At 43.0% G+C, this 14,029-nt stretch overlaps 1 protein-coding gene across 16 annotated transcripts in view; it reads left to right on the plus strand.

Annotated features, from left to right (window-relative positions):
- LOC118315846 (AP-3 complex subunit beta-2) overlaps positions 1–14,029 on the plus strand; it is a 38,188-nt gene that overhangs the window by 15,650 nt on the left and 8,509 nt on the right. For 4 of the 16 annotated variants that reach the window (XR_007030966.1, XM_035643461.2, XM_047333188.1 and 1 more), the window contains exons 7-23: positions 407–589; positions 1,453–1,653; positions 3,190–3,287; positions 4,162–4,216; positions 4,356–4,427; positions 4,797–4,859; positions 4,973–5,105; positions 5,316–5,425; positions 5,532–5,708; positions 6,310–6,496; positions 6,889–7,019; positions 9,539–9,598; positions 11,579–11,693; positions 12,608–12,785; positions 13,000–13,168; positions 13,394–13,481; positions 13,759–13,868. Coding sequence is in view for 15 of the 16 variants with exons in the window: in XM_035643461.2 (XP_035499354.2) it covers positions 407–589; positions 1,453–1,653; positions 3,190–3,287; positions 4,162–4,216; positions 4,356–4,427; positions 4,797–4,859; positions 4,973–5,105; positions 5,316–5,425; positions 5,532–5,708; positions 6,310–6,496; positions 6,889–7,019; positions 9,539–9,598; positions 11,579–11,693; positions 12,608–12,785; positions 13,000–13,168; positions 13,394–13,481; positions 13,759–13,868 (2,130 nt within the window). In the remaining variant the exon portion in view is untranslated. Of the gene's footprint in view, positions 1–406; positions 590–1,452; positions 1,654–3,189; positions 3,288–4,161; positions 4,217–4,355; positions 4,428–4,796; positions 4,860–4,972; positions 5,106–5,315; positions 5,426–5,531; positions 5,709–6,309; positions 6,497–6,888; positions 7,020–9,538; positions 9,599–10,798; positions 10,838–11,578; positions 11,694–12,607; positions 12,786–12,999; positions 13,169–13,393; positions 13,482–13,758; positions 13,869–14,029 lie in introns of all 16 variants that reach the window. The other 12 variants (XM_035643462.2, XM_035643469.2, XM_047333189.1 and 9 more) reach the window with 5 other exon arrangements.

Below are 14,029 nucleotides of genomic sequence, written 5' to 3' on the forward strand. Positions count from 1 at the left end.
TCAGAGTACTTTCTTTTGCCTTTAATTTTTGCAAACCAGACATGTAGGATAGTTTGGCCAATAATATGTCTTTAAAATATATATATATCAAGGTCAAGACGAAAATGTAGAAAAGAGCGCTATCTTGAAATGTTAAGACACGTGATTAAAAAAATAAATCCGCCCCTTGTACCAGATCTATCTTCCCTGGCCAGCCCCCCGTCCTTCCACCAAGTTTGGTACAAATAGCTTCAGTACTTTTTGCGTAATCCTGCTGACAAACAAACAGACAAGGGTGAAAGCTTAACCTCCAAAAACAGAAACAACCTGTAATTCTCTGTACCATCCCGACACTGTCATCAACATTATCCTATAATATCCTCACTCGTTGTGATGTTTGTCATTGTGGTTGTACAATGTGCCGCAGCTGGTGGCGGGGAGCGTTGTCATGGCTTTCGAGGAGGTGTGTCCGGAGCGCATCGACCTGATCCACAAGAACTACAGGAAGCTGTGCAACCTCCTGATCGACGTGGAGGAGTGGGGGCAGGTCGTCATCATCAACATGCTGACCCGCTACGCCAGGACCCAGTTCCTCAACCCAAACATCAACGTGAGTGAGAGGCGCACATACAGAGAGAATCCTTCTTGCTGTGAGGCGAAAGTGCTAACCACTACACCACCGTGCTGCCCTTCAACCAGAGAATGTGCCCCATAAAAATAATCAATCTCTAATGTTGAATCAGCGACGTGACGTCTTCAAGTCGTTTGTTTTGTGTGTAATAATACATTTGTGAAGCTGGAACAACATAAGAACATAATTATACTAATTGATTCATTTTCTGTTCATTTGACTGATCACGTAATTAACTTTAAAAGTATCCTAGCATTACCGTACCAACACACAGCCATATTTACCATACATATTCTAGATGTGGTTTCACTCTTAGTACTGTGTAGTATACTACTGTATATCAATGAATCAGTCCATAAAAACTAACAACGCTCATTGTGTGTTGTCACCGACAACTAATTTGCATAGGAAGAGCATTTTTAGGAGATTACTGTACAACTCAAGTGCATAGGTGCCTTTTTTACTGTGTAACAATACAGCTGTTATTTTGTTGGATTCATTATATGCTCTGCCATTGTGAACCGTGCAGACGTACAAATTGAAATCATCCTCTCATTATTTTACCTCTTTCTACGATGCCAGGCCGGTGATGATTCTTTTTTGTATTTATCAGTTTCTCAGACGCACCTGTCGACTTATTTTTTTTTTATCATGAGCGACTCGCAACACACTGAGCCATTTTTCATACCTACACATTGAGCATTGGGATTGTGGTAATTCCCCAATGTTTCCAGTGGCAGACGATAAATATAAATGACCATCTGGTGACTTCTGGTGACTTTTTAAGCTGGCAAAACGAAAGAGACACACACACACATTGTTTATCTCCACTGTCTCTGCAGGAGTCTCTGCTGGAGGAGGGAGGGGGCGGCGAGAAGACCTTCTACGGCTCCGACGAGGATGAGGACGACGACGACGAGGACGACAAGGAGAAGAAAGCCGAGGCTGCAACCTTGGCCAAGAGAAAGCCGTACGTGATGGATCCAGATCATCGGCTGCTGCTGAGGAACACAAAGCCGCTGCTGCAGAGCCGCAACGCAGCTGTGAGGCCGCTGCACCTTTTCAATCATACACACATCTTACATCATCACAACACACAGTGCAGCCCATTAACTCTCCTTTTCATTCAGTTAACGTGGCAGAGATTGGAATAGTTTCCTCCACCGAGATGTTTTCACGTTGAGCAGCAGGTTTTTGATTTCATCCAGGTCTTCATAATCCTCGACTTGGTTCACGTGAACAAGAATCCATCTAGAGGAATTTTCCTTTACCGGGGCTGACCTCGCACTATGAAATGGGGACAAGAGACCCCAAAGCAATTTAATAAAGCATCACACTACATCGGTGCTGCTGCGCTTTCTGCCTTTGTGCCACCGCTGCCAAGATTCTAGGCTCCATATAAAATAAACGCGTGTTCAGAAAGGACCACTATAGTAAAAGTTAATTCATTTCAATGATAGCAAATAGTTATATTTGGCGGTATGGCTCTGTTCTGGGACCACCCTGCCCTTCCACGTGCCTACTCCATGCAGCATAGTGGCGGCGCTTGACCTCATGGCCCGCCTGAACTAACGCTATGCTCATTTTGCTCACTCAAGATGAACACTGTTCCTCGGGCAACAAATGTGTTTGCTTTCCGTGCGTGTCATACAGAAGCCCTATCAATGTGCCCTGCTATTGGTTTTAATGCAGTCTATCAAGCGAATCAAAGTTGCTTGTTCGCCGTGGGCCCGTTTTTGAAGCCCCTCTTTTTTCTTCTTGAGTAAAATGCCACATGCCCTTCCCCCAAAGGGGCACTTGAAATGAAAATGGCCAATATCTTTTTCATAATAACAACGTGACCATGTTAAAGGGTTTTGCCAGTCGTGACGACCTAGATAGAATTATCATCTCGAGCTGCTGCTGCTGCCTTCGGAGTTTCAACTCATTGTTGAGCTGCACTCTCACCACACTCGAGGCAGCAAGCAGCATTTATCAGAAAGAAAAGAAAAAAAGATCCGAACCCCCACTGTGCCGTGTGGTTAACATAACAGCAGGCAGAATAAGTCGGCGATTTGCTTGTGGACATTTAGCAGAGTTTTAAGAGTCAGATATTTTCACTCAGCAGTTGGTGAAAAATATCAAAACTGAAAGCAGAGTGTATATTTGCACGTACATTCACCAGGTGGCCAGAAAACACGACCCCAAATGAATGCTAATGTTACTTCCTATGCATACACATTCACCACAACATCTTTATAAGGTAATGTGTCGATATTGTGCTTGCTCAGCCCCCCCCAAAAAAATCTGTCACTTTGAATAACCTTAATCTTCTCACTTTCAGCTTAGAGCTGTATAATATCAACAGCGTCACACATCTGCTCAGTGCTGCAGCATGAGGCAGTGTAAGGAAGTGATGCATTAGTTATGGCCTGTTGCTTTGGAAATTTAATTGACATTGCAATGGAGAGCAAAGATTTGGACACATTACCCACTTTGGTACAGCATATTCAGCCGCTGACTCTATTTAATATTTTGAGATTGTGACACTGCGTTAGACTTACCCCTCTTTCTGTTTCCTCATTCCCTGCACATTTCAGGTGGTGATGGCTGTGGCTCAGCTATATTTCCATCTTGCCCCCAAAGCAGAGATCGGGGTGATCGCCAAGGCCCTGGTCCGTCTCCTGCGGAGCCACAGGTGAACTGTATTTTCACACATTTTCAAACAAACACATATGGCATAGATTTTAGCAGCAATGCGTCGGGCCAGCAGGATCGTCACAATGTCATTGCACCGTGGCAGAAAATAACGAGAGCTGCGTTTATGAGTCTCACTCGAAAAGGAGACGGATAAACTAGTCAAACTGCCAAAAAAATACACAGCAGAATGTGAAAGGAAAAAAAACTACAATGGCCGTGATATTTGGCTATGTGGAAAACAGTACTGCGTCAAAAAAACAAAAAAGACAAGTGAGGGCAGTAAAACAAATCTTTATAGCCATGGTAGAGAAAGTGAAATTAAACAGAAAGCTCAGTGAGGCTGAGGTAAAAAAAATTAAGGCATAAAACATAAAGAGTGATGACGGCTCACAGGCGGCCGTAAGTTCTGCCGCCTGTCAGCCTCTTATTGAACAAGTGCTCTCGTGGCTCATGGGTGTGCGGAAATGGGATCATCATTCAGAAAATGACCCAACACCAGCATCTCCCTGTGACGCATTTGTGGGAATATTCAGTGAACTATATGATGTGATTCATTAGGCTCCATTACTTGTATGTAGCGAATGGTGCCTCGGCTCTCGGGAACAATAACTCAGCTTTACTAACTTGGATATTTAACAGGATACAAAAACTATTTTGTGAAGCTACACATATGTAAGGACATATTTTATTAAGATAGTCCGGATTTCAGGAAAAAAATCCCTCATGATAAGCAATGAAGATCAATATAAACTTTGACTATAAATTTTTCATTGATTGTGGGCAGGGTCCTTTATTTAAGTCGACATTTATTGATTTTTTTTTTCCTACTCCTGTTCCTCATCAACCTCTCCTGTTTCTGTCTCTTCCTCCAGTGAGGTCCAGTACGTTGTTCTTCAGAACGTGGCAACAATGACGATCAAGAGAAGGGTGAGCTACGCCGGGGATTATATTGTGTGTGTGTGTGTGTGTGTGTGTGTGTGTGTGTGAAGGTTGAAATAAAATGCAGATCGGGTTCACTGAGTTGTTGTTTTTTTTCTCTTCCATTTTCTGTCTTTATGTTTCACAGGGGATGTTTGAGCCGTACCTGAAGAGTTTCTACATCCGCTCCACAGACCCAACCCAGATCAAAGTCCTCAAGGTTCGTTTGTATTCTGTTGTTCCCTCAGTCTGAATTGTGCTGCCTTCCTTTTTTTTTTCTTCTTTCATCTCAATACCGAATCAATTGAGGGCAATTCATTGCCTGAACTTTGGGGCATTTGCAGTATCTTACTATTTCATGTTTTTTTGTGAAACAGTGTTTAATTTGAACTCACTCAACCAAAGGATACTGTTGCATTTCTTTGCCGAATCGATCCTTGAGTGAATTAGAGCGAAGCGGTTTCTAAAGTGTAAAAAAGTCCTAGTAAGTAAATAAGGGCTACCGAAAAATGCCTTGCATTAATTACAGAAAATCCAGTTTTGTGTTTCAAAGCTAACCGAGGTTTACGTTCTGTCTCGTCTTTTACAGCTGGAGGTTCTCACCAATTTGGCCAATGAGACGAACATCTCCACCATTCTGAGAGAGTTTCAGGTACAGTGAGGGAGAATTTGTGACGTTGAAAAAAACAAATAATGTGCAGACCTGACCTTCAGCAAGAAATGGATCTGTCGTACTGCAATAAGTGAGTATTTTTTCTCTGGTAGACATACATTAAAAGCATGGATAAAGATTTTGTGGCCGCGACGATCCAGGCCATCGGCCGCTGTGCGACCAACATCGGAGAGGTGAGGGACACGTGTCTGAACGGCCTGGTGCAGCTGCTGTCCAACAGAGACGGTACGTTTTAAATGTTAGCTATGATATAATTGGGATTAAAGAATGTAGATAGCAATCTCAGATATTGTGTGAATAGTTCAATTTAATCAGGATTATTTATTTGCATATCTAAATTATGAAAAACACATTTTTGCACAGTGACAAAATAGGGGTCAGACGACAATGAGGTTCAGAATGAAAGCACATTAAAGGAACTTGTACAATTTTCAGAGTTGGTGGTCGCCGAATCTGTGGTTGTCATCAAGAAGTTGCTGCAGATGCAACCGGAGAAGCACAGCGACATCATCAAGCACATGGCGAAACTAACGGACAACATCCAGGTGAGTCCTATTCGCAAACACTTTTTGAATTTTTAGATTTGCATGGGGAAGATAATGTGTTCGACGTGTACATGCTGTATCCGTGTAATCTAATGTGCGTTGCCAGGTGCCGATGGCGCGGGCCAGTATCTTGTGGCTGATCGGAGAGTACTGTGAGCATGTACCTAAGATTGCCCCAGACGTCTTGAGGAAGATGGCCAAGTCTTTCACAAACGAGGAGGACATTGTCAAGCTGCAGATCATCAATTTATCCGCAAAGCTGTATCTCACCAATTCCAAACAGGTATGACGTGATGACATTTGCTCGACTATTCCTCCTCAAACTGTACACATCCAGACAGCAGGTCTCTGTCTTTTCTCAAGGTTTATAAAGTGAAGGGAGTGGCTCTGAGTTATTTTTTACTGGGATAACTGAAACTATTCAACACAAGCACTTTTTTTTCAAGCTGCTTTACTTCCCACAATTTAAACACACACTGCCTTTTGCAGCTGCTACTGCTACTTCTGCTCCACCACATCCCAGTGGTGGACAGTGGAGTACACAATTCTTTAAAAGCAATACCACCACAGTGTAGGAAACTCTGTTACAAGTCAAAGTTTGCAAGCACGAACTGGCAACATCTTAACAACTACTCAAAGTACCATAGAAACTACTTAGCAACCCTCTAATTCATCCAAGGGAACATCTAGCAATTTAACCCAGCAACTGTCATTTATTTTTCAACTAATTGCCCTATGCAATGACCTTGTTATGTGGTATGACCTGTTCAGCATTATGAGCACATACGTATGTTCACATACTCATGTACTGTACATGCATACATACATTAGGTAGTAGCTGCTGTTTTTCTTGATTCTCCATGTGCTCCTCCTGCTCCACGCAGACCAAACTGTTGACGCAGTATGTTCTCAACTTGGCCAAGTACGACCAGAACTACGACATCCGTGATCGGGCGCGCTTCATTCGCCAGCTCATTGTGCCCACGGAGAAGAGCGGGGCTCTCAGCAAGTACGCCAAGAAGCTGTTTCTCGCCCTCAAACCTGCACCGGTCCTCGAGTCTCCGTTTAAAGGTACAGAAGGAGCTGACTGTGTTAGTTAAAATTAGGAGGATGACCATGTGCACCAAAAATATGTGCTGTAACCAGAAAGGATGCTCCTTTTAATTCCAGAATTTGCCTGAAAATTATCCGAAGTTTCCTTCTGTACCAAAGGATACAGTGAAAAGCTGTGTGTACATCCATGGGTGTGTTACAAACAGGAGCTCTTAATACCTAATACTTTAAAAGCATAAAACTGACCTTTTTTCATGTTATAGTATCAACATACAGTATTGATCTGAGGGTGGGGCCACAGTGTCAGACTTGTCCCTGGTCTAGTGAAATGAGCACAAGTGTCGCACTCACCTCTGTGTGTCGCAGGAGATTAGCTTTGCTGATTCCTTTTTCTTTTGTGTTCCGTGCAGATCGGGACCACTTCCAGTTGGGCTCACTGTCCCACCTGCTGAATGCCAAGGCCGGGGGCTACCAGGAGTTGCCCGACTGGCCCGAAGCCGCCCCAGACCCCTCCGTGCGCAACGTGGAGGTGAAGGAGTCTGTGCGTGCAGTGGGAACAGTAACATACAGAGACACAGGGGCCCTCTGGGGTCTCCCGGGGCCCCAAACGATGGAGGGGAGCGAGGGTTGCTCCCGCCCCAGAGCAGTGCCTCAGAGGGGCCGCGGAGAGTCATTAGAGCCTCACCTCCAATATAACATTGACCCTGATATAACATTGATTCCTCCGTCACCAGCCATCTTTCATCCACTCGCAGCTCATTAGCATTAACAACTCATCAGTAACATGCATCCAGCTGCCTCCACATGCTGCTTATTAACAGCCCCCATTCCCTTCTATGGAGGAGAATGGGCCACAGAGGAGAAAAGAGGATTCATTTCTTATTAGTGAGAGCAAATGTTAGGCCCAAAGCCTCTGTTCAAAAAGGCCTGATTCACTATGACAACAGTCGGAGGTGCTCAGCTCCTCACCCTCTCTGCTGCACTTGCATCTTTTATCGGCAGCAGCTCACTCGCCCCCCGTCCTGGTGATTCCTCACACTTGTTTGAGCCAATAGCACATGTGACGCAGAAGTGAACAAACCTGGGAGCGGACCTAGCATTTTTGTCCAGATACAACCAATGATTGTATGATATCGTAAATATATTTACACTCTACTTGATTAGAGATGAACAAATACAATCCGTATGAGTGTTTAAAAAGAAAAGAAAAATACAACGTATATAGAGCATCCTCTTTTTCTCCATCCCATTCACTCCATGTGCCATCGGTTCATAACCAACAGTGTTTAAAAAAAAATGAAGACAGAAAATCAAGCACCTGAATGTGTCACTCCTTGGTAAAAAAAAAAAATCAAGACTTCAAACCACTTGATTTAAAAAAACCAAACTGGAGCGACCTAAAGACTTGATTTTCTTGTCTTGTTTGTCAATTGTTGATATAATTATGTAGATTTTTTGTTACTCACTCGTCAGTGTTTCATATTCAGTATTAACTTGTCGTTTACCTGTGACGCAGATTTCAAGATGAGGCCGTGGGTGCATTTTATTTCTATTTGACTGGTGGAAGAAAAGAGGGTCAACAACAGACGACACCAGGAGATTTATATGTTTCAGCCTTCCGAATGAATATAGTTACATTACTGCTGATCATATTCCAAAGCATTTAATCCACTTGTAATATGATTCCCCATGCAAAGACTGGAGACCTGCTTTAGACAGCCAGTCTATCACAGTGTGAACACTTTGCTGCTTTTATTTTGTCCTCACGGTGACTGAGTATGGTTGTGGAGAATCTCCCTGCAGCTGCATTCACAGACACTCAGTCGGACATCTGATTGATTTTCTGACAACATACCTCATCGCTCCAACTAGGTTTGCAGTCCAGGCCCCCAGTTTTACTTCTCTTATTGTGGCCTGGCAAGAATCAAATGAAATCAGCCAGTGACGTCTCGCAAACAGGAATCGACAGCTCGCACGTCAACATGAACCCGTCATGCACCTTATGGGACACAATCGCAACTCGCTGAACTTCTTTGATTACAGTTTTTAAATTGGAAAAACATAGCCCGCTATAGAATTTTAAAAAATTCTAATTACTAATTTAATCTAATGAAATCTAATGAAATCTTTTTTAGGCCATGCAATAGCAGAATCATATTTTATCTTATAATCATAATACTTGTTGCAGAGAAACGTAGATTCATTTTGGAGGATGTAGTTTGTAGCATATATGGAGATATACTGTATGATTGATAATAATTCATAGTAATGAAAGCACCTGTCTATTTAACACAATTCAATTCAACAACACTATACTAGAGTACGTTTTCCACACAAACTGAACATCATGACTATTAATATAACGTTGATATACCGTATGGATTTCTTTTTTAATATACGTATATCATTGGACTACTGTTTAGATGACAAAAGATAAATAAATTAAATATACACTTGAGCAATTAAGAAAGAATTAAAAAAAAGACAAGACTATACTTGTATAGTATATATAGTATACATATACTATATGTTATGCTTATATAGGTATATTTTAGCCAGTGGAAATTCCCAGGCTGTTTTTCTGCACGGCAAACAATGAGGTCGTCTCCAACGCCTTCCTTGAATACGCCAAAACGAGGGTCTCCTTTGAAGACCCAGCTCCGAAAAATGCATCACCCTTTAATAAACCCCATGTTTGCTGTAATGGATGACAGTCCTCTGCAGTATTTCAAGCATGTCTCAAATCTACGCTAGTTGATTGTCAAAAAATGACGGATAGGAGACCAGTCTGAAAAATGATGGTGCGCTTTGAAAAAATGATCAGCAGGAATGTAAACGTGTACATTGGAAGTTAGAGAGTGTAACCAAGTGAAAGAAGCAGTATACTGTAGCATCGTAACTGCTAGTTTCGAAGCAGCAGTTAATTTGCTGAAAAAACTCCTGTGGTCATTCTCAAATTGAGTGTCCACTTGTGTGTTGTGGCTGTAAATGCTGCTGAGGGTCAGTGGACCCCCGACCTCTGTGACACACTTTCCCTCTGCACCTTACACATCTCCACAGACAGAGGAAGTCGTATCCACCAGCGAGGGGCGGATCGGCTTGTTAGGGGCCTGGCGAGAGGTGCCCTCTCCCCACACACACACACACACACACACACACACACACCTCCAGTTTGGGTGTTGCGGTGTTGTTTGTTTTGATTGACTGCTCTCTTTCCTCCCGTAGTCTATTGCTGGTCTGTCATTTATTTGCGGTCGCCGCTGATGGCGATGTTGACAAGATAGATTTAATGAGATTCATCTCCAAACGCTAAACGAAGATTTAACTGAGGATCCATTTGACGGCCGTCTTTGTCCAAAATTGAGGAAAAGATGAACTTGAAATAATTATCCTCATACAACAGATGAAAACTAGAATTAGAAAAACATTCTAAATCATTCTAAAGCTGAAAGACAAAGCTAATAATTTGACTTCAGTGGGCTTACTCGTCATGCCCTTTTCCACCATATCCCATGGTAGTTTCTCTTTCTCCAGCAGGTGGAATTTGCTCAGTTCTGTAGATGTTTAAACTTCCCATTATTCTGTCTAATATTCTTTTGGCTTAAAAAAAATAAATGGAGATTGAAAGTGTATTCCTGGCAAGACAGAGGGGCCTGTGCTTGTAAGTGTCCAGAATAAGAGAAAGTCTTAACGTTTGCAGTCTTCGCGTCAAACTGAGCAGACTGAGCCTGCTGACGACGAAGACGAGGACCATGTGAGACAGTCGGACCTCGGCCACTGACCGTTTCTGTTTCCTCCTTTTGCACCTCGGGTTTGGACTCACGTGAAATTTGTGGCACAGTGTGTGTGCGCGCGTCACAAAGGTTGTTGTGTGATACCGCGTGACGGCTCCCCCACACCTCCACCTCTTCATTCAGTCCTTTTGAATCCATGCAAGTAGAGCAGCATGCTTCATTACTGACGGACTCATCCATACCAAATGCACTGTCCTGTCAACATCTGAGTGGGTAGCTAATGTTAATGTTGCCGTTTTGATTTCTGCAGTGTTTTAAGTGTGTATTTAAGAATGTGCATTATAACTAAGTTATATTGGAGTGTATTTAACCAAACATAAGAGCCAGATATTGTGCTGAATAAGTATGCTGTGATGAAACTTGGGCTTTATTTCTGTCTCTCACACATTCTTCTTTTTTAGACCCAGAAAACCCTCCTGTGCCTGTTTCTCTTGCTTTCCTGACTTTTTTAAATTTTTCTCTCAAAAACGAACGTCTCTTCCCTCTCACCACCATCCCAATCTTTTTTCTTTTCTGCGTCTGCCAGGTTTTTACGCTGCTTGAAAGAGTCACAACATTAACGAGTGTGAGTCAGTTAGCGGCAAACAGCCACTTCTCCTTGAGCCTCAAACCCATGTAGCTGCAACAACAACAAAAAAACCAAAACCCCAAGTGCTTTCTGACACCCCGCCTAATGTAGTTGCTGTTCTGTGCTTAGCTCAGCCAAAGCTCCCCTGAAACACAGCACCCCTCTTCCCCCCGGTCTTGACCATTAAAGAAGTGATTCTTTCAGCGGGCCGTGCGTTCCCCTGACACCGCGAGATGCATTGAGCAGCCGTGTTGGCTTTTGAATGGGGTTTCTGGAGACGTCCGGGCTCATTAGCTGATGGCACTGGTTAATGGGTATGGTCACAGAAAGACAAATTGGGGGAGGATAGTCACCCCTCCTCAAAGATATCACTTCTCTTAATGGAACTGCTCCCTTTTATTAAAAGAAAACCATTTCTGCTGCTGGTCATGAATGTATCACCTGGTGCTCACATCTATCTGTGCAAAAAAAGAAAGAAAAAACTCCATACAAGCATTAGTGTGTGGTCTGTATTGAATCTGTTGTCCGACATGTCAGATCTAAATGCAGATCTGCAGCAGCGATTGGCTGGCTAGTGGCTTCCTTTGGCTACAGCACATCACGCCCAGGCAGAGGCGTTCATGGCCATGCTACTGTTCTGTAATCTGCCCACGCCTCTGCTTTTCTGTATGAGGGTGTTTTTTCTCCCGCCGAGGCCCAGCTGACGGCTCACTGTTTGAACTCTGCTTCCTCCGCCAGGTGCCCGAGTGGACCAAATGCAGCAGCCGGGAGAAGCGGAAGGAGAAGAAGGTGGAGAAGCCGTTCTACTCGGACTCGGAGGGCGAGTCCGGGCCGACGGAGTCGGCCGATAGTGGTAACTGTAGAGGGGCTGCAGGCTCGGTTGGAGCCGTCACATCACCTCTAGTCAAAAATAAAGTTGAAACATTACCATCGTCATTTAAAGCACAGCACCAAGCGCACTGGTTCCTACTGCAAATGTTTTCACCTTTAAAAAGGGATTCATTAGGTTATAGTTTCTAAAAAGTCATTGTAACTGCTCTATAGAAGAAAAATGCGTTTTAGTTTTACCTATTGAACCATATTGTTGGGCTCTTGTGTGAAAAAATCCAAACTGTCATACTACTCTTATGTCAAAGAGCTGTGGATGTGGGTTATTTGGGGGCTTTCATCGTCCTCTGATGCGTTAAATATTCAAATCCAAACAATATTTCTTCTGCAGCCAATGAAATTTAAATTTGTATTTGACAAGGACAGAAATGGCAATAACCTGGGTTTAAGTTAACATGTGATAAGTTGTTCAGAAGAAATACACCATCATTAATGCTCATGTAGCACAATATTATATTATTATATTATATATTATTATATTTTTCTTCTTTTTTGTTTTCTTTGTTTGTTTGTTTTTTTTAAAGCTGGCATTGTCACTGCTTTCTAATCTTTTTATTGCAGCTTGCCCGTGGAATAAAATATGTCAGGGCTATCAGTAAAACATAATAATTAAGAAGATTAACGTCCTGGAAAATCTTTACTTAAGATTTAGCTGTGACATTTGTATCCCAGTGAATTTGATTTTGTTTATTAAGGATGAGGATTTTCCTCTCACGGTTAATGTAAAAATCACTTTGCTTTTGCAAAGTGCACGTCTACAGTATGTGTTTGTCACTGGATATGCTGTATATACTATAACGTGCCAAGGAGACCTTCATTTCCCTGTATTCTGTGTTAAATAATAACTAACCCTTTGACCCCGACCGTTTTCCTCTTCAGAGTTGGACTCTGCCAGCGGTTCAGAGAGTGGCAGCGGCAGCGAGGAGAGCGGGTCGGGATCCGAGAGCGACGAGAGTGAGGAAGGCTCTGAGTCTGAGCAGGAGTCTGAGGAGGACAAAGAGGAAGACAAGAAGAAGAAAAAGAAAGAATTAAAGAAACCAGTGCGAGAAAGTGAAAGGTAGCAGACACTTCTGGTGTCCAAAAGGCGAATAAATGACTCCATACTTTTGTAATCTCTGTAATCTCACATTTCTAATATGCCATTTGCAGCACATGATGGATAGTTGTATTTTTTGAGCTGTAAACACAACTGCAACATCTGTCTAATATGTTGTAGATATAATTCTCGGATCCTAGTGGGACCTTTGAGCTTTGTTTTTTTCCTTTTCCAGTGAGCAGAGTAGTGAAGAAGAAGAAGAGACGAAGCGCGAGAAGAAGAGTAAACAACGCAAGAGCGACTCGGAGTCGGAATCTGACGAAGAGGAGGAGAGCGAGTCCGAAAGCAGCCAGTCAGAGTCTGAAGACTCCGAGTCTGAGGCAGAGGTCAAAAAGAAAAAAAAGGTAGAGATAATGAATCCCTCCGCATTTAAAATGGTCACCTTTAGATGTTTAAAATACTGGAGCATGTGGAGTAATTTCTTATAGAAAAATAAAAATTAAATCTGAATTGGAATTCTTATCACTGTCTTAGGAACCAAGCAGTCCTGTATTTCGTCAGGCCCATACGCACAGCGTCACGTACAAATCTTCATCTGTTCATGTCAGTTTTCTTTCATCTCCTTCCAGGCAGCTGATTCTAAACCTCCCCCCAAACCTGTCAAGACAGAGAACAAGAAGGAGAAGAAAGAAATGTCTCTGCTCGACCTCGACGACTGTGAGTTTTTCCGTCCCTGTGTCTGCGTTAGGCCTCTCCTCCGATGGCTCTATGCAGAAACAATAGAGCTCACGTCGCCAAGGCGACGTCAGTGAACAAAGACGTTTACAAACATTTTCTAAATCATCATAGTCGGTGCACTTTACCGGTTTCTGTGCCAACTCCTCTGGTAACTAGGGAACTGTATAAAACATGAATTAGTTCCAACCACAGGACTTGATATAAGAAATAGAAGAATGCAGTCGAGTCTGAAATGTCTCTGCGTCTCCCTTTCCAGTTGAACCTTCACCGTCTCCTCAAGTCACCCCCGTCAACACCTTCATGTCCAACAGCCTTGTGACTGACCTGGAGGGCTTGTCTTTGTCTGACAGCGTCCTCTCCTCGGCAGTAAGTACCTCTCCGTATCTAGATTATTCTATTATTTATTTTTTATTTGCAGGTGAAGTGTTCTAATCACTCCCCTGGTGCAGCTATACGTGCTCACCTGAGCCACCTCCACCCTCACAGAGAGAAAACCTAACTTTTCATCCCAGGGCAAAAGTATTTGT

The sequence above is a fragment of the Scophthalmus maximus genome, chromosome 7, assembly GCF_022379125.1.
Source record: "Scophthalmus maximus strain ysfricsl-2021 chromosome 7, ASM2237912v1, whole genome shotgun sequence".
Lineage (NCBI taxonomy): Eukaryota > Metazoa > Chordata > Actinopteri > Pleuronectiformes > Scophthalmidae > Scophthalmus > Scophthalmus maximus.